We start from the raw sequence: 23,895 nt of genomic DNA on the forward strand, positions 1-23,895 counted from the left end.
ATATATATGTGTGTGTGTGTGTGTACACACACACACACACACACACATACATAAGCTGCGTTTGATTCAAGGTTTTCCAGTTTTATCTTGTCTGTCTTTAAGATCTACTGTCTTCGGTTTCTTCAACAAATGAGAAACATGTTTGTTTATTGATCAAATTGGGCAAATACTGTTTTGCAGCAATCCTTGTCTTCAATGACTTTTGCTCTTCTTATTCTACTTATTCCAGACTTGTTTCATGTCGAAGGAAGGCATTACCAAAGTGGAAATGACAAAATACTGGTTGTACATAAACCATAAATATTTAAAATATGCAAATGAACTATAACAAGTTGAACATTAGGCTAATCAGAAGAACTTTGCTAAATGAGCATCAAAAGTGAATTTGAAAAAATAGTTACTTTCAAGAAGATGTTTTTCTTTTTACGTATGTCATATTAATGACATGGAACTAGCGGCTTTCTTAATATCTTGGCATGTTCAAATGAGAAACGGTAGCAACCATAGTGATTAAAACAAGAAAATATAAATAATCTAATGGTGAAATGAATCAGATAATTTCTTTTTAATGCTTTTCCAGGTCTTTGTAGTTGAGAAAGCATTATAATATTATTTTGCAACAGGTATATTCCTATTTGCCAGCTTTGGGGAAGGCTGGTGTGCATGGGGCTGGAAAGATACAGATATCAAAGAAAATGGGACAGCGGCCTTGCCTTGAATCTCAGAGAGCCTTGTTAATGCTGAATGGTGCGAAACAGAAACAAGTGGAAGGGCTGCCAGAATTACCGTAAGTGATGGTCATGTATCAACCTTTTTTTTTTTTTCACTTTTTTTTTTTTTTTTAAAGTACAGCCCTTTTTTGGACACATTAGTCTTAAACTTAATACTTACCTGTGATGTTGTCTGAATTATACTGAGTAGCACAAAACTCAGTTTGAGATGTATAAATAAATACATATGATCAACATTATTACTTTCTTTAATGCAGGGTATATGTTTTATATTAAGAGCAAGTGCTTCCCAAAAGAAATAAAACTGTTTTTCAAATTCTTTTACACCATTTTTGCCTGTGATTTAAATTACTATTTGTATATATAATATGATAAAGATAGGATTTCAGAATCTATAGTCATGTAGGATACTCTGAATTGTTAACAGTAGCTTTCCCCAAGTGAGATACCTCTTCTAAAAGTTTACTGTATAAAATTCAGAAAACCTTAAAATGTTTTTAGAAAGAATAGGATCAGAATATGAAAATAAGAATGGGGAACAAGGGCCTGCATTTGGATCTTAGCGCTTGGCTTTTTTTCTCTCTGCCAAATGTAGTTCACTTGGTCTCCTCCTCTACGTGACAGTCCACATTCATAAATTTTTCAGTGGGCAGTTGGGGGTACCACGTTATTAAAATAAGAATTAATGCATGAAAACTTATTTCTGTACATGTGAAATAAATATTGAAAAAAATAAGCAGTAAAAACGTGAATGAATAAGGGTGGGGGGGTTAAATGAACAGGGGGCTGGATTTTTGAAAGTACTCAGTATGTAATGTACACTGCCATACCTTGGTGAAAAACCAGCTTTCATTTTTTTTTTTTTTCTTTATTTTCAGAGAGCTGAACCTTGCTAAATGTTCCTCATCGTTAAAAAGATTGAAAAAGAAGTCAGAAGGAGAATTATCATGTTCCAAGGAGAATTGCCCCTCTTTAGTTACAAAGATGAATTTTCACAAAACTAATCTAAAAGGTATTCCAAGTATCTAATTTATGCTAGGAACTTCTCATGGTTGTAGTCAGTATTTGCAAGTTTTACACACTGGCCCTGATGAATACTTGAACTTGACTAGGTCCAGAAAATACCTTCTTAGCATATTATTTTTTTGAACTGTCATTTATGCAAAGAAAGTGATTGTTTAATACTCAGTATAATAGAATATTCCTCCCTTTCTTTTTTCCCCCTGCCTCTCCAGATATTAACTCATATTGAGCTCATTCCAAATTTGCCCGCCTTACTTTTCTATTCCACCTCAACCTGTGCAGCTTGGGATTAGACTCTTTTGATTTGAAAGTATAATTCAGTCTTCATCTCTCTCAGTCCTAGACATTTTGTGAACAAAGAATGGGGAGTAGTCTATGTTACATAGCTGTGTTAAGCATATGGACTCTTTTCTCCCAGGCATTGAGCCCAGACTATGAAATGTGTTTGGCTTTTGGTTCTGACTATACTGGAACCTAAGTACCTAAAGGATGGAGTTACAAGAATAGTGCTGTAATAATTCACTTCGGCACCTCTTTCACTTAGTGACCTCTTAACTAAAATATAAGACTCTTCCAAGAGTCTGTACCTGGCCAAAGAAAATTGCGCAGTCTCTTGATACAGAGCTGTATTGTGCTTTTAATACACAAATTTTCATTAGGACACCAATGTGAACAGTAACAGTGAAGCTCTTTTAATCCTTCAACATGAATAAAAGTTCATAATTGCATTTCATGTATTTAAAATAGCTGCCCATTTAGCTCAAAATGTGAAAAATGTATTAAAGGAGAACTCCAATATTAACTGCACAAACAGTGTCCTTTTTCTTTGTTTATTGTGTCAGAAAGTAAAATGAATATGAATGACTTTAAGCTGAACAGCAGAGGGAACTGGGAGGGAGGAAGAGAACTGAGAAATAATAGAGAAAAAAAACTTCAAAAGCTTTTCAGTGCATGTAAAAGAGATGTTTTGGTAGAAGTTACAGAGTTAATCTATAAAATTGAATACTAAAAATATGCTATTTAGTATCATATCAAGAAAGAGTTTGATCATTTCATTTGTTTTCTAGGCAGTCGCTTATTATAAGTTTTTTTAATTCAAGTTACATCAAATTATCACTACGTCTTACTAGTCTTGGTTACAACAGAGATGGATATGGACACTTTTAGCCAGCAGGCATTAATTGCATCCCTCCTAGAAAAAACTTTACCATTTCATTTGTCACTCTGTTTCAGCTTTAAATGGTACTAGGATTTTTTCTTTCGTGTGTGTGTGTGTGTGTGTGTGTGTGTGTGTGTGTGTTTATATTAAGATTCCCCCATTTCTCCTTCTCTGTGCTGCTGTAGCCAAGCCAGACAGCCTATTGAGAAGCAGCAAACCATCTGTTAATGGATTTGAAGTTCTGAATTATACTTGAGTGTGTAGAGGCACTCGTGCTTAGCCAGAAACATTCATTTGAATTAAGCTATAAATGCTGTATAAAAAAGAGCCATACATTTAACGTAGGTTCATGAATAAATTTAAGAGAGGGCAATTGCACTCTAAACTTTTATTGCTGCAAAACCCAGTATTTTTGGTGTTCTCTGATCATTTGGAGCTTTTATAGCGGGATTGAAGCTTTAAACCTTGAACTAGGGGGAGACAATGCCTGTATTAAACCTTTTGCAGTAGAATTTCATTGCTGAATTGCTGATAGAACAGAAGCTCTATGGATTGGTGGGTATCCCTCCCCCTTCTTTTTCTTAATGCGAGAAATGTTTAAACCAGTCAAAAGGAAAACTCAATAAATAATTTTCTGGCATGTGGCCAGATCTCCTAGTTCATGCCCTTTGATTATTTTCTTTAGTTTATATCTTGTCTTCTCTGGAATAATCTATTAATTTTTTATGGCAGGAGAAACAGCCCTCCATAGAGCTTGCATAAATAACCAAGTGGAGAAATTGATTCTTCTTCTCTCTTTGCCAGGAATAGACATCAATGTTAAAGGTAAGTTTTCCATTTTTGTGGTCTGATCCAGTGTCTTAATATTTGTGGTATTAAATGGTTTTATGTCAACATTAAGAAAAATCATTTAAGTTTCTTTACCTAACATATCTTTAAAATATTACCAGTTACAAAACCAAGAAATTAGTGATTAATAGTGCAGAAACATTTTTTGTCCATATTTTGATAAGATCTCAAAATCCATATTTTAAAACTGTTTTATTTTCTTACAGTTAGAAATATGACTATGTGTTAGACATTTTTATCAAAGCATGCTATTTCTATATGAAGCATCTAGAAAGTCACACTGATAAAGGAAGCAGAATATCAGTACTTCACTACCAAAAGTCCTACTTTTGCTGTTCTAAAACTTGCCTTGATTTCTAATTTAGACAATGCTGGCTGGACGCCTTTGCATGAAGCCTGTAACTATGGCAACACAGTGTGTGTCCAGGAAATTTTGCAACGTTGTCCAGAGGTAGATCTGCTCACTCAAGTGGACGGGGTGACTCCTTTGCATGATGCACTGTCAAACGGACATGTAGAAATTGGCAAGCTGCTACTACAGCATGGGGGTGAGTGCATTTATGCTAAACGGGTTTTGATAAATTATCCAGTTTTTTGATGAATCCCTTAAAGGTAGACAGCATTTTATGTTTAAGATCTGTAAGGAAAGATGCCTTTATTTCATATTAGTGAAAAAGATAAAAAATCTCCTAGAACATAAGCACCTTTTATTTAACAGGGGTGCATTTTCATAATCCATACATATTTATTTATTTTTATTAATTATAAAGCCTATTAGGTTTGTATATGAGGGTGTATTTTCAATTGAATGTGTTGATTTTAAATATTAATCCTTTTACTTAAATTGTGTAATGTCTTTGTGAACCAGCCATTTCTGAAAGCTTATTAATAAAAGAATGTAAATGTTCCATTGTGATTACTTGGATTTTTCATTCTTGTTTCATTTCTTGTATGTAGCTGCTAACGTGATTAATCTTTTTTTTAATCTTTTTTTTAATGAGTCATTTCTTTACAGACTATAAAAAAAGATAACCTAGAATATCTTTTCTTCATTCATATTTTGCAGTCACTTAAGTTACAGTAGGAAGCTTTTTTTCAAATGATGTAACTGTTGTGCAGGGGTTTTGTGATGGAGATAACTTGAGCTTAATACTCATCTGCTTTTTCTAATTTTTGATTTCTGCATTTCAGATAGCACCTCCAACCCCCTCTTAAGTGAAGTTCTTCTTATATCTGAACTGAATAGTATACACTGTAGGTTAAATTTCACAGATAACTGATTTGTGTTTTACAAGAGAAACAAAGGAAAAGTGATGACTAGCTTGTAATGCAGAAATAAAAATTTGTGTTAAATTTCCTGTGACTTTTATTTGTGCTAACTTTAAAATTATTTTCTCTTATAATTAAAGCTGTTTCATTTTGCATGAAAGTAAAAAGCATGTTTTCTTTAGGTGTCTTTCACCCCCTTCCCTCCCCCCCCCCCCCCATATATACCCATAAGTGAATGGTTGTATAGCTTGGTAGCTTAAGCAATTTGGTTATTTATAGTCTTCTCCTGCCCCCTAAAGGCCTTAGTGTGTCTGTTTTAGTGACACCATTTCATAATCAATATGTGTTTCAGTTCTTCCACTTTTTTTTACTATTACATGTTTACTAAACTATAATGTTCTGTCTCCTAAGTGCTTTATTTTTCTACTCAATCACGTATGTGACATTTGAAGCCAGTATTTGGCCTTGCTGCAAATGATCTAAGCGATGGTAGAGCCTTTATTGTATTAAGTCCAGCTCTTTGGAAGAGAATGGGATTATACTGACCAAAGTGAATTTTTCCATGGCTCTTGGTGAAGAATAGTAAATGTATGAGTTTATTGTCATAAGAGAGGAAATCTACTTGTAGGTGAATTTACTACAGCCCTTTGACAGTCACACTTGCACTTACCTTTCCCGTAGTCATATTCTGACTTTGGATCTGTCAGATGGTTTAACACCATCATTATAGTAACTACATTAACTCTTCATTATGAGTTACCCAGTGTTGAGAGAAGTAATTTCAAGAGTTTACTTACATCTCTAAAGCCTTTGTTTACTTTTGGCATCTTGGGTCTATAATTTTCTTGTATTTTTTTTTTTAAGAGGGAATCATTTGGTGCAGTTTTTTGAAATAAAACATAATGACGAGACCTACCTAATTTTGATATAGAATTCTCTTTTTTCCATGAAATCAATCACATATTCTCATTTGCTGATCTTTTATATTAAATACATTTTATATCTAGACCACTACATGTGTTTCATCAGTTTCATCATTAGGAATTTTGGCAGCTTTAATCTATTCTCTGACAACATATTCTTCTGTTGTATGTAGGATCTTCTGATCATGTCTTCTAGTACTAAAACCTTTCTATCCCTTATAACATTTTTATGGCAGAACGCATAAATAATTATAGGACTTGACAGAGGGGGGGTACAGAGTACTCAGTGCTATGTAACCAAATACGGAGTCATTTTTCTTTTGCCCTTCCCATATTATCCTTTACTACCCAGGGGATAAACTCTTGAGTGTTTGCTAAGTAGATATAGATAGGTTTAGTTAGGACCGAAAGATGAAATCTGATTTTGACCCAGAGAAGTTAACATTTAGTTTTTTGTGAATCAGTTTTTGTACTAAAAATTGAACATAAGCAGGAATAAGTGAAAAGTGTGATCTGTGGCTATGCAACGTTTTGTAGTCTTTAATGCAGTCACCTATTAGCCATGGAAGGGGACAATACTTTTTTTTCTTGGTAAAATTACGATACCTTTAAGACTCTTACACAAAATTGAAGATGAATGTATTTTGTTAATATCTTCTGGGAACACTGAAATTTTTAGGTGAAGATGACAATTGATGAAGTTTTACATGCTTCTTTTAAATTTGTAGTTAAATCTATTGTTTATTGAACTAAGGCTTCTGTTTTTAGGCAAACCTAATTAGGCATTGCCGGAAAGTCTGAGTTTTTTTAATGTACCTTTATTAGGCATTCAGTTCATATAGCCAGTTAATTTTGTCAACATGAATTAGGACAAATTTGGATTGTAAACAGAGACCTGGATGCTTTGAAAAAATAGAGAAAACAACTGTTAAGCTGCCAAAATAAAAATGTTTTAACATTGTATGTTTTCTTTTTCCCAGGCCCGGTGCTTTTACAGCAGAGGAACTCTAAGGGAGAATTGCCCTTGGATTATGTGCTATCATCTCAAATCAAGGAGGAACTATTTGCCATTACAAAAATAGAAGATACAGTGGAGAACTTTCATGCACAAACAGAGAAACATTTTTACCACCAGCAACTTGAATTTGGTTCATTTTTACTTAGTAGGATGTTGCTAAATTTTTGTTCAATTTTTGATTTATCTTCGGAGTTCCTTTTAGCTTTCAAAGGGTTAACTCATCTAAATGAGCTGCTTGTAGCTTGTAAGAATTATAAGGAAGCCACCAGTGCTCACACCGACTGGTTATTGGATCTTTATGCTAGAAATATAAAGACATTGCAGACGCTCCCAAATATTCTTAAGGAACTGCCTGAGAATGTAAAAGTGTGCCCCGGAGTGCACACTGAGGCCTTATTGGTGACACTGGAAATGATGTGTCGTTCAGTCACAGAGTTTTCGTGATGATGCCAAAAACAATGAGTCCACTTTCCAAACGCAGTTAGCTTGCTTTGTCATTTCTCATGGATGTCATAGCTTATTAACAAATAATAATTTTATTTATTTATTGACAGAATTTGCAGCTTTGCTGAATTTCAAAAGCACTTAATGAGCTGCTGCAAAACTCTAAATGTAAGCCCCTGACTTTTTCCATGTTGTAGAATTTGACTCAGAAGTAAAAAGAGTTTCATTTGGTGTATGCTGTTTTCATTAATCTTTATTATTTCTTGTTCTGAAAATATTTATTTATATTGTACATGTAAAACATTTTAATTTAAATATTTTTTCAAATCAAAATGTAACATCCTCTGTTCGAGGGATTTGAGGTTTAGAATCATGACAAGGATATTCATGCATATGTGTACCTATAAGCATGTAGCTACCTGTTTTCTTCTCTGTAGGCTGTTGAGCTAAAATTACTCAGTTTAGTTTTGTTGTAAAATAAACGTTTCTAAAATTTACAATAATAATACTCTCTTGGTTTTTAAATGCAGTGAATGTGCCAAGTTTGACAGTTTAATCCCTTGATCTACCTTATTTTAGCAGTTCATGTACAGTTTATTTCTACTCCATGTAATCACTATTCTGTAAGTGAAAACATATTGCTACGTACAAAGTTTTACCAAATATCAAGATTATAAGTGGTAACTAAGTAATAGATTTGAGATTATCTAAAATCTTAATGTGTAGTATGAATTTATGTTTCAATTTGCAGTTTTTTTTCTAACAGCAATTTATGGTAAGACTGAAAGAAAGGGTGTGGATAATAACCACTTTTGAAATTGGAGTTGCTTTACTTGTGGGAATAAGTTACACTGTGGTACAGCTGAAAAAGAAACGTTAAAACTTCCATTTAGCTTTTTTTTTGTAACTAAAGTGATGATCTCACAGCAATTAATCTACTAAAGAAGCAAACTTTAGTTTTATCTCGGAAATCTTTTAATAAGATACAAATTCTGAGTGTTTTATTACTGGGTTTATAATCTAAACTGAAAACTGCTACATTTCAGCTGCTATATCAGCTCTGAATAAAAATCAAGGTTTTTTTTTTTTCTATATTTTTAAATCAGTAATTTTTTACACATACTGTAAGAAATATTAGTTGTTTCTAGTTAGCCTTCAGATGTGAAATAAAAGCCTCATTAATATTTACTTAATCTGCCAGAGTATCAGAGAAAACATGACGCAGCAGAGACTGAGGAACATTAAAATACTCAGAAAGATCTAGTAAAATGTTTCCCAACATGATGAATAAGGACATTTTTATTCCAGAGAATAGCCACTTTACTTCAGTTGTGAAGGCATTCTGGAATAATTGCTTGGTCAACTAATATAAACTTAAATACATAGTTTTGAGATCTAACAGGCATAGTTACAAATCCCTATTTAATATCTTATTAGCTAAATTATAAGGCAAGTTCCTTTCTGAGCTTTTGTTTTTTTACCTATCAAATGGAAATAACACCAGGTATTATCTCTGTCATGATAGAATCGTTAGCCTATCACCTTATATGGCTCTTAATAAATGTTGCTTCTTGTCTAACTCTTACCTTCTCTTTTTAGCTACCATGAGTCACTTAAGATAGTAATTGCTTAAATAGGTGATAATTCTAAGTTAATAAAATAATCAGTGCTATGAGTTAGGGTTTTGCACGGCTAAGAAAAAGTAGTTTTCTAAATTAAATGATCTTAAGAAATATCATTTAGTTGCAATGAGAAGTAATTTTTCATAACCGTCTATCTGCCCACTTTTGCAAGTCATGATAATGTGAAATATTAAACACTAAACTGCTATTGAGGTCTCTGCCTTTAATCAGGTATCGTTGTAGTTTTGCACTGACTCAGAAGTACAACTTGGCAAACAGATTACTATGTTCTTTGTCCTAGTTAACAATATCAATATATGTATATGAATTTGGACAAATGTATGTGAATTTAAGCCTTCAATGAGAAACTTGATTTCTAATATTCCTTATGTTTTATTTTAGAAAACAATAATTGCTTCAGATTGATCTTAGAGGTAGATGAAATAGAAATATTAATAAATAAAATTCATAGTCTTTTCGAGTCCTGGCTTTTAGTTGTAAATGTTTCAGAGTTCCAACAGCTGAAGGCAAGGCTGAGTTATGCTATTCTTTCTCATACATTGCTAGATTTAATATCGTAGTTCACTAGATTTGTTTTTAAAAAATCCTATCAAGGCCCTCATTACAAGTGTAAATAAATCCTGGAATAAGATTTCTGAGCTGTTAAGATGCACCCTTCCCCATATGTAATCCCTACAAATATTTGGAATATAAAAGGTTTTAGAATGTTTACTGGTAGCTTCTTAGGAAGGGTCTCTTTGAAGTTAACATTTTCTAGCTTGTTAGTTATTAATTTCCCTATGCAGAATAAAGTGGTCCACGTTTATACATTTTCTGTCATTTCCTTAACTCCAAGATGACCAGAAAAGCATTTATCCTTATATAAATCAAATGTGAAATTAATCAGTGTTTTTGTCTCTTGAACACCTACTATATTCCAGGTGGTGTGCTTAACAGGGCTGACTACAATAAAAGGAAAAAAGCTTACAGTCTAGGAAGGTAAACTAGATTGAAATATTGTTACTTTTATTGTCTTCTATATAGGCTGTTGAAAAGCTTTTCAGTTTGTGTGTTTCTAAACTGTGTAGTATATTAGATCTGAAACTTTAATCCTTTGATCATTAGGATTTTAGCAATTCTGTTTTAGAGTGAGTATAATGTGGGGGGTGTGCTTTTGCAATCTTAGGGAATTAATACGCATTCCAGGTAAACACAAATGCATTAATGCTAGGATACTTTATATAAACACCAGGAAATGTTTGCCATTGCTGTCTATGCTATTACAGAAAGTTAAATGAATACCTTCTCATGAAAACCCTATTGCTGGAATGTGCAATCCATATGCCTTTACACACCTTTCCAGTTAAGTTACGAACTTGATGAGAGCCTGTCACTGTTGCTCCTGAAGCAGTAAGAAAGGGTCATCTTTGAGTGACATGAGGCTCTCTTTCCCTCAGGCATTTATCATGCAGCTTCCACGCCAATCTCACCTCCTGCTGACGTGGAGCTTGCAAAATTCTGAATGATAATTGTTTTTATAACAAATGTGGATTGTGTTAGAAAGGTTGGGGGATGGCATTATTGGAATTAGGCTGTGCCTGGTGTTGTCAAAGTGTAGACATCAGTTCCATGGAAACATTGAATACTTAACTCTTTCTTATAAATCAAATCATGTTATCAAAAAATTAACCTTTTGGGTTGAAATGAATTGTGGTGGGAGGATATTCTCTGGCAATTATTTGCTCTGATTCAGAATTAGAAATTATTAGACTAAATTAATTGGAAAAGGTTGTGGGATTGTTTCTGCTTGGTTCCAAAGCATGTATTTTCCAACTATTGCAAATTTTACTAAAAGAAGACCTTTTTCAGATGAAACAAACAAAAGATTTTTACCATCATGGATCACTAGATTTTTTAAAAAGTTTCTCGTTTTCAGTAAGTGCTAGTCTTTGAATCATGCTTTCCAGTTCATGAAAGCCTCAAGCAACAAACGCCCATAAACATCTTTGTTTCTTGAGACCCATGAATTTATGTGAATTGTTAAGAAGGGGGGGAAGACATACTAAATTAATTGAGAATAGAGGCTTCTTAATGTTTCCCAATCACAAATCCAAATGATTAGCTTTTTATCACAGAGGAGTCTGCTGTTTGGGAGTACTTTTGTGTTATAAGCAAAATTATAATCTGATATATAGATATTTTCCAATATTTTGTATGTTTGAATTAATTACTATAGGCCTTTTTTTTAAGCGTAAGTGTATAGTTTTTGTTATAAATTCACTTACACTCTGTGTTTAAAAAAAAAAAAAACATAACTCGTAGGACTAGATATACGTGATTTTTTTTATAATGTTGTCTTTGTACTGTTGAATATATATTTTTTTTCTTGTTTAAAACAGAAATAGAGTGAACATATCTGGGTTTTTAAACTGCTTTCCTGAAATAAGATCCAGTAGTATTAAATTGGCAAGGTAACCAGTAATCAGTTATTATAAAACCAGTACTCCTAATAAATATATAATTTATAGATCTATGTAGTGTCTGTGTGTGTGTGTGTGTGTGTGTGTGTGTGTGTGTATATATATATATGTGTGTGTGTGTGTGTGTGTGTGTGTGTGTAGCTTATAACATGTAACATTGCTCTTAGTATAGACCAAAAAATAAAAGGTGCTTATTCAAGCATTTACAATTAGCTGTCTCCAATTACAACTGACACAAACATTTCCTCCAATTTTTTATCATGGTCTCCAAATCTTGTTAGGATATGAAACCCAGATTTGGTAAATACAATCTCCTTTCTTTCAAAAGCATCTGAATTGGAGCAAATGAACATTTATGCATAATGGGTGTTAAACATTAATAGAGAATGGCTAACTGCTTTGGAACATAGGATTTAGTTCTACTGAAGAATGTGTGTTTTTTTTGTTTTTTTGTTTTTTTTTTTTGTTGTTGTTGTTGTTGTTTTAATGTAGTTAGGAATTCCAGCAGGTAAATTGCACTGAACAGAAAATCTGGAATCCAGCTTTGAATTTACACCTATTATACTATCATTTATCTTAATAGTAGATGAACTGAAATTTCCAATGATTCTCCATTTTTTTCTGTCCTCAAAATGAAATAGTCCAGTTGAAAAAATCATTAATCTTCAAGTGGTGACAGATAAAAAGGACTTAGTTTGTTGTCAGTACTTCTCAACTTAAAGGTTAGGTCAGCAATGGCTTATGTCATGACACTGATAAATTTTTCTAATGACCAGAATAGTTTGATTTATAATAGTTTTTTGTTTTTGTTTTAAGGAATATGTATCTTTGCTATCTGACTCCATCCTAAAGATGCATTTCTCTATTTTGCGTTCTTTCTTTTTTTACAACATAGAGGTGAGATGACAGAGCAATAAGTAATACTCAGTAAAATTAAAATAAGCATTTTAAGAGCTTTTCATGAATTTTTAAAAGCATAATTGTAAAGATGAAAACTGGGCAAAGGGCTAAGGGGAAAATGGTCAGGAGTCTTTGTGGTTTAAAGGACTCAAGAGGGTAAAGATTTCTGTTGACTGAGAAGTTAATGAAAGTATAAAATCAGACAAAAAGCATATAGGCAGATTTCCTAATCTCAGGAATAAACTAACCTATCTTTGAAATTTTTGAATAATGTTCATTAACCAAAGGGTCAAGATAATTGTTTTGTTTGAGGGTCTTTTACTCCATTAAAAATAAAGGAGGATCAAAATCCCTGGTTTACTGGTATTATCAGAAATAGGCTATCTTGACTAGCAATATTCAGGCCTTTCCTCAAGGTTAGGCCAATCTAGTTTCTTTCCCCATGACTTCAGTTCCTTTACTCTTCCTTGCACAATACTTGTAAGTTCATAGTCATGTTATTGGAGGAAATGGGCTTAAGGAGAGGTTGAAAGCCATTTACAAAAAAAATGGTTAGACTGGTTTTCTCTCAATGCCATTTTTCTTGACTAATTATAGTTCTTTTTTAAAAATAGGATGTAATTAAAAATTAAATGTAATTAAAAATTAAGTAAAATTACGTAGGGGAATATATTATAAGCAAATGTGTTGCTAATAGTGGTTGTATTTATGATAGAATTTCGAATATTTTCTTCACTTCTCCAAGTTTCTTTGTAACATGATTCATATTTATAATGCCAGTAACTCATTTATTTTTTAAAGTAATGCTCCTAACATAAGAATCAAGTCTTGAAATTTTTCTAAAGCTCTTAATCAAAATGGCATCTACTGGATTTTTAAAATATAAAGTATATCTGTGATGCCTGGGGGCTCAATTGGTTGAGCATCCCACTCTTGATTTTGGCTCCAGTCACGATCTCACGGTTCACGAGATCAAGCCCCACATGGGGCTCTGTGCTGTCAGCATGGAGCCTGCTTGGGATTTTCTCTCTCCTTCTCCCTACCCCTTCCCTGCTTGTACACACCTAAAAATAAATAAACATTAAAAAAATAAAATATAAAGTACGTTTCTAAAACACGCCATTTTTCTTCAGTGAAGGATATAATTAAATACAGTACCATCTAATGTAGATCTCAAAAAAATATATGTGGACTGTATGCCTCACCCCACCTTTGATTGTGAATCATTTTACTGATCATTTTACTCATCATTTTACTGATAAATGCTGCTTCAGTCTTCTAAGCCTCTTCCAAGTAGCGTTTAGGGTGGGGCCATTAGGAAGATTCTTAAATTGTTAAAGATTAAACTTCTTCATGTAGAAACCTTGTGGAGTCATGATAACATAGCTTCACTATGAGCCTTTTCTGATTTTAGAAGTATTCATGGAACCTGAAGAATTACTTTTCTGATTGTTTTTTTTTTTTGTTGTTGTTATTGTTTTTTTCAGATTCAACACCAAAAACAGGGAGAAACTAAGACTGAATCAAGGCTGTAGCTTAAATGCATTTGAAGGGAGTTTACTACTGTGTTACTGGGCATTTTTTTTCTTGTATCATCCCAGACTTGGAAAAAACTTACTTTTTACTATAGATTTTATTCTATACAACATTAATGCAGATACAAGCAGCCAGTGTCTACTGAGAGAATTCTTACCCTCTTCTCCAGAGCATATTATTTTGCACCTCTTCTGTGAAGGCTAGGAGAATGATTGCTTGTAAGGTACTATTTTAATAGTACAATTCAAAATAGAATATTTTAACAATTTATATGAATTCTGTGGATACCTGTAATGTAACCATAATGCAGTGGTGAATATTCCAGTATTTGTTTTTGGAGGGAGATTTCTCACCTGCTTGTCCGGTTTGTCACAGTCACGGGAAGTCATGCGTTATCAAGTACTTCTGTGTTCTCCATATTAGCTTCTAGTGCCACGAGAGGGGTGTGTACCTGCTGCCCCACCCCACAAGAGTTAGTGTGCCTGACTCTTGGCTATCATGTGCCAGATGTTTTGTGCTAACCCCCCAAAAAGGTTTTCTCTGTTAAATCTGAAAATGCATTTTTTTTTTATCCTACAGGGAAATTTTTAAAGTAGTGTTCAGTAACTTCAAATGAATAAAATGGACCGTCACATTGATCTATTTTAAAACTACTTTTTCAAACATGAAGTATTTGACTTTTCCCAGTGGGTTCCCATGTACTTCAAAGACCCTGCTGTAGTTTGCTAGTTCTCTGTGTTAATAGAATCTTCCATGTAAGAGTTCCAGATCAAAGGCAAGGAGTAAGTATACCATTGTGTAAGACTGGGTCAGAACTTGGGTCAGTTACCTATCGTGTTACACAACAGAGTCAACAAAAGCACAAACATTATCCCTCTCTGTATAATAGAAAATAGACACATAAGTCTTTATCAATTTTTTCTGAGAGTTTATAAGTTCTTGACACCAATAAGTTGTTTTCTGTGATTTCAGTATTACAGGTTACACAGATTTTGTCTTGTAACAAAATTTTGCTGTACAAAGGAGGAATGTTTTGTGCGAATGATGTAGAGTTTAGTTGTAAGGTTTCCAGTTCTCTGAATGGCTTTATTAAAAGATCTCTGAACTTGGGACACACATGGGTATTTCCCCTCTCTCAGCCCTCTTCTGTAGTCCAGCTGCCTCAGTAATTACTCTTGACTGTTGTCTCAGGTGGGTCTCCTGTAATCAAGAGACACTTAAGCATGGTTGGGGCCAGGTGTGCACCTTTCTCTATGCTGTGAGCCTTCCCCTAAACTTGTTACCATTTGAATTTTAGCAAAATAAAATGTCTCAAGTTGACTCATGCCTTTGTGAAGCTTGTCTTTGATAATAAGTGGAACTGAGTCTATATTATCATCTTGGCACAACAGCAGCAACCGGCCAGCTCTTGGAATCTCTCGTGCTTTCCTCCTAAGAAAATAAGAGGTGGTTTGCAGGTTCCTTCATTGACTCAGGTTGGTCACTCCTTTTCTCTCTTGAAGGAACACTGAAGAATCTCCAGCAGGGAAGAATTATGTTGCATTTTTATTTTTGCTACAAACTGAGAAAACTTTGGCACAGCTCCTTACCTATTTCTGTTCTCCTTAATACAAATAAAACATTCATCTTAATATACTAATGCTGTTAATTGACTAGAGCAGAAGAGCAGTGCCATTAGATACTTTTTTAAAAATGGAGTTTCACGATTGTTCAGTAACATTTGGAGACACAACCATCATATAGATAAAAAACCGTCTACAGAAATACTGCTTGTGCATTTGAAGGACCACTTCTATGCTATTAATTTAAAATGCAAAGAAAGAAGATCTTGATAAATTGAAATCATTTGAGACCACTTACATATTTGATTATTGCACTTTTTCGATTCCAAGCACAAATCCCCTTGGAAATGGGGGTATATAATCATTAACTTCCAGCAAACCGTTCACAGTGGTGTTAGTTTCTGCAGCAAGTGACCACTTTGGACATTTAATGTTTGGTTGTTTTTTGTTTTTGTTTTTGTTTTTGTTTTTGTTTTTGCATAGTATCCTTATATAACAAGAGATTGTGTTTGGTGTTTAATCTCAAAGATTCAGCTGAAATAACTTTTACAGTGTCACTGCCACTGTACAAATGTAGAAACTGAGTCATAAGAGATAACATTTTCTCTCCAAAAAAAAGAATGGTTTATGTTTTTTTCTTTCAGTGAGTTACATCAGTCATCCTGGGAAAGAGAATTATAATTGAAAAGAATGACACTATTGTAAGTATTCATTACGTTTTTTATGTAGTTTTAATTCATACTTGACTGAGCAATTAGAAAAGTCTGGTTCCAGATACTCTAATCAAACAAATGAATTGGCATCTGTACATATACACATACTCACACATGACATTTAAAGCCCCAGAATTTAAATAAGCATCACTTTAATAATATCTGAAGCTCTTGCAAGAAATAGAATGGTGGCTGTCTTTACTCTCTTACATAAAACTTCTGCATAAGACTAGTTAATACAAAATTAGACCACTTACAGCATTACAGACATTTGGATATTAAAATGGAAAAATAAGTTCCCATGGTCCCTGGGTAAGAGAGTTTACTACTAAATTTTTTTCATTTTTAAATATAGAATAAAATTCTATAAAAGATACTTTCCAGAAACCTGTCAATTAAATTTTGTTCTTACCTACTTTAGCTCCAGATTTGATTTTAATATACTGTCATTGGTTGGATCATTGCTTGTGACAGGGCAAATCATATAATTAGGTACTTAATAAATGTATCACAAAGCAGAGTTGCTTAAAAAAAATCTTTTATTTATTTTTCAATTTTTTAATGTTTATTTTTGAGAGAGAGACAGAGACAGAGCACAAGCCATGGGAGGGGCGAATCTGAAGCAGGCTTCAGGCTCTGAGCTGTCAGTACAGAGCCCAACGTGGGGCTTGAACTCATGAGCTGCAAGAGCATGACCTGAGCTCCAGTCAGGCACTTAACTGACTGAGCCACCCAGGTGCCCCCCGCCCCCTGCCAAAAAAAATCTTTTGGGGCGCCTGGCTGGCTCAATTGGTGGAGCATGAGACTCTTTGATCTCAGGATTGTGAGTTTTCAGAGCCCCAGTTTGGGTGTAGGGATTACTTAAAAATAAAATCTTTAAAAAAATTTTTCAACTCAGATTATCCTAGTGTATTCTTTGGTTCAAATGTAATTTGTAATCCCTATAGCATCTGTCAATTTGAGTCCGTGGAACAATACCAAAATGAACAAGTATTACATTCTTTTTATAAATGAAAAAGAAATTTAATATGCTTTTCTTAGGAATTACCACAATTATTGGCAATAATACTTTCCCATGTGAATGACCTTTAGTGAGTTTACTCACTAAAAGATACTGAGGAAGGTATTAATAGTTGACAAGATTACTGTCTTTAGCAGTCTAACACCTATTTGGAGTGACATTTAATCTCTTAAAGATATCTTGAAATATTTACATGGAAAATCTTTAAAAACTAAAGTTAAACAGCTTTCAAAAGGCAAAACTGTACCTATGTGAGAAGGGGAAAGAAATAGTTCAACTTTTATTAGACACAGTTTCTTCTTTTCAGCCTGTGAATGTAGTACTTTTGAAAGCAATGAATATCCCTCTGAATATCATTTCATGCCTCAAGATAGTTCTTCCTCTTCTATCAACTTCATTCCATGCTCAATCCTTTAAAGGCATTGAGTTTCATACAACAATAGGGTTTTGGCGAAGGTCCTATGTGTCCACACCAAACCAAGTTCCTCTAAGTGAAGTGTCATTTGTAAGAATATGCAAACAATCCTCCAGCATTCCTCTCTCTACCACCACCACAGGAAAAAAAAAAAAAAAAGGAGTACAGATTATACTTAGAAAAGAGTTTTTTTTATTTAATGCAGTGAATGTGTAGTTAACATTACCATTAAACTTAACATCTGAAAGTTGGTAGAATGAAACAAAAATTGGGCATCTGTTAATGGTTACTATGCACTAGGTACATCTGAAGTTGTACTATATCAGGCTTGTAGACATTTGAGTAGACACTGTCAACACACAACATAAATTTCGCATAAGGTATAATCAAAAGGTATTTTGAAATTAGCCCATCCATAAACTTTCTGTAGTATCATCAGCTTCATGGAATATTATGTCTAAGTAACAAACAGTGATGGTGTGCAGATATAAGCATGTCATTATAAACATGGTGAGCTAAATAGAGCATACTGAGGTCAAAGCCTTTCTGTAGAAAGGGAATTTAATTGACATTCTCTTTCAAGCATAGTGTATAAACAGATCAAAATAGTTATAAGAAATAGTATTTAACAACATAGCTTTAAAATAAAAATACTTTAAAAATTAGCTTTGATGAGATTATTTTTTTAAAGAATCTTCCTTTAGAGTGAAATATATATATATTTCTGACTTTTCTACATTTTTCCATCACCCCCAACTTCACCCTATCCCAGTTATTAATAAAGTAGTGCAAAAACATTTTCTATAGCATTTTCACCCAAACTTAATCCTGTACCCGGTCAGGGAAGTAAAACATTCTCACCAAATTATTTCTCTCTCCAGAGGTATACTCCCTTGATTTATCAGGGAGTTAGGTACAAAAACTACCATAAATCTTGGGAATGCAATTTTTAAGTATAGATTCTATGGTAAGTATTGAAACATTTTTGTAAAGACAAACTCCCCCCACCCCATAAGCAGTTGTATCTTTTTTTTTTTTTTTTTTTTTTTTACAAAATAGGTTTCATGCATTCATATTAACAAGAATAGTTTTTCTATAAATGAATATAATGAAACACTAGCATATCACTTAGCACACTGCATTCTCCTTTACATTAAAATTCACACTAATAACAAAAATTATACTATGCATTAAAGCATTTCAGTAATTTTAATGAGAAAGCAGATACTTTGTGAGAACAGTTGAATAGTAAATATTTTTAGATGCACAGAGACACCAAAAGCAATACGGATTTAGTTTGCTAGTATTTGTGACAACTGAACTGGTTTGCTAACCCACTAACTTGATATAAATTAAAGTAGTGATAGTATAAAAATTCAGATAGGCAATCATTTATAAACCTGGCAGTATTTACGTGTAGTCCTGTAGAGATTTTAAGGTTTTAGATGGAATGATAGAAGGTTTGGAAGTTTTCTTTGCAGAGTATGCAGGATTATCTTGACAGAGTGACTCTACCTTCACTCATTAGCTTAAAATGAGCCGAGTCATATCTTTATGATTTGCACAGGAATGAATGTCAGGATCTGAAGTAGAACTACTATGTTAAATTGAGATGCATCTGTTCTATTATTCAGATTTTGGGATCTCCCTTCTCTTTTGAAATGTATAAAACATAGAAAACTGTAATGGATTACTTAGCAGATAAAAAATAGTCACATTAAAAAAAAAAACTTTAAAATCAAATTGACATTTACATTTTATGTAGATTTAATAGAGCACAGCTGAGCATTTAATGTGATATTCTAGTTCTTCCACTTGTAATTAGAGAAGTGTATATCTCCCAGTGTTACCATTCTTATATTTGTTGTTTCAGTGTGTTGTATTATTATCCACAGCCACCAAGGCTTTCACACAGCAACAGCTAAACCTTTATCAAATTGAGTCTGTACAATGGAAGTATATTTTCAAAGACATATGCCTTTGTACACTATTTACAAATTCTCTCGATCATGATAAAAAGACAAAATAAATAAAAAGCAGGAAGAAAGGAAATGCTGCTGAGGCTGAAGGCTTTTTCTTTTATCTTCCCAAACAGATGCTGGTCTCCTCAGTGCTGGGAGCTGACTAGCCAAGATTGTTTTTCTTCCTTTTACATGGGCTATGAGAAGGATCTGGTTTCAGTTCTTGGTATTGCACCTGTTTAAACAGAGTTCAGAGAAAGACTGGTCAGGTGGTCATTTTCTGGCAAAGGAAGGAAAAGCAAAGGAATGAGAGACTGTGTTTGGAGTCAGGGGTGGGAAGAGTGCTCACCCTGGAAGCTGTATGAGATCTGCAGCTGGGATGCAGAAAACAATAGAGTGATACAGCAAGAATCAGAAGGGAAATCCTGCCAGAAATTACATGAGAGCCCTGATGTGAACTTTGGTTAATAGGCTGGGTCTTCACTGTCCATAACACAAAGCAAAACCATCTTTATCTGTTTTGAAAGACTGGATAACGGTTCTTTGCAATTTGTTTGTTTAATACAGGCTTAATCTCCCTCCAGCCCACTCTCCTGTCTGACACCAAATCAAAAACTCAACTGAAACAAAAGAAAAAAGGTATTGCTGCCAGTAGCTTTAAGATTTCCATTAAAAACATTTTTCATTCATTCTGAAAATAGTTGATGATTAATGGGCATTAAACTCAAAGAATTTTAAAGGACTGAGATGTGCCCCAGTCTTCAAACACCAGTTTTTCTCCCTGCCCCCCCCCCACTAGTCTCCAAAACACGCAGTTTTAAAACTCAATCCCTGCAGATTATGCAAAGAAAGGTTTTTCACATGTCCTTTGGCACTTCTGCTTTCATCATCTATACTCCCATTTCCTCCCTTCAGGTAATGGCGACTTCCTTCACAAACTCCAGCTGAACCTTCCTTGGAGGAAAATTGCCCCTAAGAGCCCTGGTAGGTTTTTGATGTAACTCTCTCTCTCCTTTCTCCACTCCCCATTCTTTATAAAATTCTTCTTGGACAATACCCCAAGTGGGCTACTTTCCTGAAAGGCAAAATCTACTACAGGCCTTTTTCACTTTAATTGGTTCTTCTAAAACCTTTGAAATTAAAAGAATTAAAAGTTAAAACCCAAAGCCATACAACATTAAATAGTAGTAATAGTAGTGAAACCTACATACCACTTGTACATCTGAAGGGACTCTGGAAAGGAAGTCAAGTAGTTCATTGTTATCGATTGCATATGGACTCCGCAGCTTTTTTGTAAATTTATTGATACCTGAGAAAGTGATAGATCAAAGATGATTGAAATCTCCAGTTAGGAATTAATCATGTTTATTTTTTATATGTCGCAGTGACTTAAAGATCTGGATTAAGGTGCTCTTCAGTCTTGACTGAATGAAGCAGTAAACCCTGTTTTCTTCTTCCCTCCCTCTCCTGTTTCTTTCTCTCCTTTCCTTTGTCCCCTTCCTCCCTCCATCCCCACTCAATGGCTGCTCTGGTTTTCTCTTTGTACTTTAATGGCTTCTTCCCCCCACAGGAAAGACTTTTTATCTGGAAAACAAAAGGCAGTTGGCAGCACCTTGCACTGCTGCATTTTGCTTCACCACTCAGTCTCCCGTGACTAGAAGCCCTGTTTTAGTGTTCCATCTACTATGAAACTTGTCTCCTTACATTGTTTTCAAGGCAAAAAGTCTGATTTACTGGTTTTCCCTTTTTCAAAAGATAAACCTTCCTGGGTTTTTTGGTTTTTTGTTTTTTTTTTTTGCAGGGGGAGGGGGGAGCAGGGAGGGTGTTAATATGCAAACTAAATATTTAGAAGATACTTGTCCGTGTGGGTTTTTTTTTTCCCCTCAAAATGACCTGAAATGAGAGTTTACCACCAGCTTCTAAAAAAAAATGAACCTCTTTTAAAGATGGTGATGCAAGAAGATCCTAAACTCTCCTCCCACACATTAGGTGCTGAGAGAAGGCTTATGTCAACGCAGGTAGGAGAGGCTGGGACACAAATCTCGTCATAAACCTTACCTCCAGCGTGGCAACCCATAGTCAGGAACGAACTAAAAACCTGTAGCTTCTCCCTGAGGACTGAAAGGTTTGAACCCCACATCAGACACGCCAGGCTTTTAAGACATGCACCTAAGAGAAGACTCTCCAAAACATCTGGCTTTGAAAAACAATGGGGCTCATGTCAAGGCTACAGTGCTCTGAGAAATGGCTCTTAAAGGGCTTGCGTGCTTGAAGTCACCCCCGCGCCCAATATGGAAGCAGGTAATTGAGGGGTGCCTGGACTTTGTATGGGAGAGGCTCATTTGCTGGTCTTGGAGCATCAACTCGAGAGACAGGCACACATTCAAAGGACAGCTGGAGTGCTCTGAGGGCCAACGACAGGGGGTGCCATCTTTGTCCTTTCCCTCTGCTTTGCTCCAGCTGGTGTGTGCCATCTTCATCCTCTCCCTTTGCCACACTCCAGAGTGTCAGTACCTCCCTGAGGGAAGCTTTGACACATGTATGGTGCCCCAGTTTTATGTCTGGTTTTACTTCTAGGAGGTGGCTCAATATGGTGACGTAGGATGATCTTGAACTCACCTCCTCCCATGAACACACCAAATCTACAGCTACATATGGAACAGTTCCCTCCGAAAAAGACCTGAAAACTAGTTGAGCAACTTCTTCACATCAGACAACAAGGAAAAGGCCAAAGTGAAGTGGGTAGCAGAGGCTGAGACACGGTCTCTACCCCAGCAAGGCCACCCACAATCACAACGTAACTCACAAACCCGGAGCGTCTCTCTGAGGACCAGCAGGTGATACCTTGTGTCAGGCACCCTAACTTTTTATTCCTGCACCTAACAGATGAGCCCCAACACATCTGGCTTAGAAAACCATGAGCCCTAAAGAGCTGTAGTGAAATGAGAAATGGCTCAAAGAGCTAGTGTGCAGACTCTCTTGCCCCAGGGTGCAGCACAGAAGCAGCCATTAGAAATGCACCCAGACTTTATGAAGATCTTCCCTATAATCTTAAAGCTTCAGCTGGAGGGGCAGGGACCTGCTGGGACACTCTTCTGCTTGTGGGTGACATATTTGCACTCTCTGTCTGCCTTGTAAAGCTTGTGGGTGCCATCTTTACCCTCCAGCTGGCAGGCACCATCTTCACACTCTCCCTCTGCCACGCTTCAGAGCACCAGCATTTCCTGGACGGGAGTTTTTGCACACATCTGGTGCCTTTGCTCTTGTGGCTGCCAGCAAGGGGACACCCCTTGATTGCTGGGCTCAGTAGGCCAGTATTGCTTCCATTCCTGAGTTGCACGGGACTCTAACAATCAGACCATCCTTGGCAGAAGACCATCCCCAGGACACTGCACACATAGCAAAGGGAAAGATCCTCCCAGTTGCTCAGAGAAAGAAGCCTATTTGCAAGCTTTGGCCTTGTGGGCCACCTTCTGCTCCGGCACACTTAGAATAATGTGTGGGAGAGTTCTCAGGGAACAGAGTCCAGTGGATACGGTCTTTGCACTCTCTGCCTCACTAGAGCTCATAAATATCTCCCTAGGAAGGTGCTTATATCCTTGTTTGACACCCTTGATTTTTTGTAGCTGCTTTTGGTGGATAAGGTGCTACTTGTGTTTCTGGGTCCCACACATTTCTGTAGTCCCAGGCTACAACACACATAGTCTGTGAAAGAGAACTATTTGTCCTGGAGCTGCAGGCCTACATGACAAGCTTTCAGTTTGGCATACATCTACAAGCTTAGAGACGTGCTCTGAGGAAGTGAGTGCAGCAGTGTGTCATCTTTGTGCTGTCCCTCCACCTCACTACAGCTCCCTGGCATCTCCTAGAAAGGAGTTCACACACTTACCTGGAGCCCCAATTTTAGTCACTGTCTCCCAGGGGATATTCTCTAGATAACCTGGTCCTAGTGGCTAGATGGGCTTATGTGCAATCCCATAGAAATTATAGATATATCTTTGCATTCTTTATTTATATTTACATAAATTTATAAATATACATAAATTTATACATGCGTGTGTGTATGTATATATATATATGTATATATATATATACATACACACACACACACGTGTGTGTGTGTGTGTGTGTGTGTGTGTGTGTGTGTATTTAAATTGCATTCTTTAACAGCTGCTGCCAGAGGGTTTGGTTTCCAACCAGCCTGAATCTAGGTACTAACTGGTCTTGGCACACCATCAACTACAAGGAGCTATTAAAATAAGCTACTCA

The 23,895-nt window shown here is 35.2% G+C and overlaps 2 protein-coding genes and 1 long non-coding RNA gene across 28 annotated transcripts in view; 2 read left to right on the forward strand and 1 right to left on the reverse strand.

Moving 5' to 3' along the window:
- SLF1 (SMC5-SMC6 complex localization factor 1) overlaps positions 1-9,511 on the forward strand; it is an 82,661-nt gene extending 73,150 nt beyond the window's left edge. The window contains exons 17-21 of the mRNA XM_049648589.1: positions 624-787; positions 1,610-1,743; positions 3,646-3,738; positions 4,128-4,310; positions 6,935-9,511. Coding sequence (XP_049504546.1) covers positions 624-787; positions 1,610-1,743; positions 3,646-3,738; positions 4,128-4,310; positions 6,935-7,416 — 1,056 coding nt within the window. The 3' untranslated portion in view covers positions 7,417-9,511. The remainder of the gene's footprint in view (positions 1-623; positions 788-1,609; positions 1,744-3,645; positions 3,739-4,127; positions 4,311-6,934) is intronic.
- Positions 9,512-11,628: 2,117 nt separating this feature from the next.
- Positions 11,629-20,645, forward strand: LOC125934303 (uncharacterized). Its single transcript, XR_007461311.1, has 5 exons — positions 11,629-14,177; positions 14,534-15,429; positions 16,161-16,217; positions 20,194-20,265; positions 20,542-20,645. It is a non-coding gene; the product is annotated as an uncharacterized LOC125934303 (long non-coding RNA).
- The window catches only part of MCTP1 (multiple C2 and transmembrane domain containing 1), a 537,709-nt gene continuing 532,320 nt past the window's right edge, over positions 18,507-23,895 (reverse strand). For 23 of the 26 annotated variants that reach the window (XM_049647579.1, XM_049647578.1, XM_049647590.1 and 20 more), the window contains 2 exons: positions 20,838-20,935; positions 18,507-19,861 (listed from right to left, as the gene is read on the reverse strand). In XM_049647579.1, coding sequence (XP_049503536.1) covers positions 19,790-19,861; positions 20,838-20,935 — 170 coding nt within the window. In that variant the 3' untranslated portion in view covers positions 18,507-19,789. Of the gene's footprint in view, positions 19,862-20,837; positions 20,936-23,895 lie in introns of those variants that run through there. The other 3 variants (XM_049647584.1, XM_049647574.1, XM_049647585.1) reach the window with 2 other exon arrangements.

Source organism: Panthera uncia (genome assembly GCF_023721935.1).
Source record: "Panthera uncia isolate 11264 chromosome A1 unlocalized genomic scaffold, Puncia_PCG_1.0 HiC_scaffold_17, whole genome shotgun sequence".
NCBI lineage: Eukaryota > Metazoa > Chordata > Mammalia > Carnivora > Felidae > Panthera > Panthera uncia.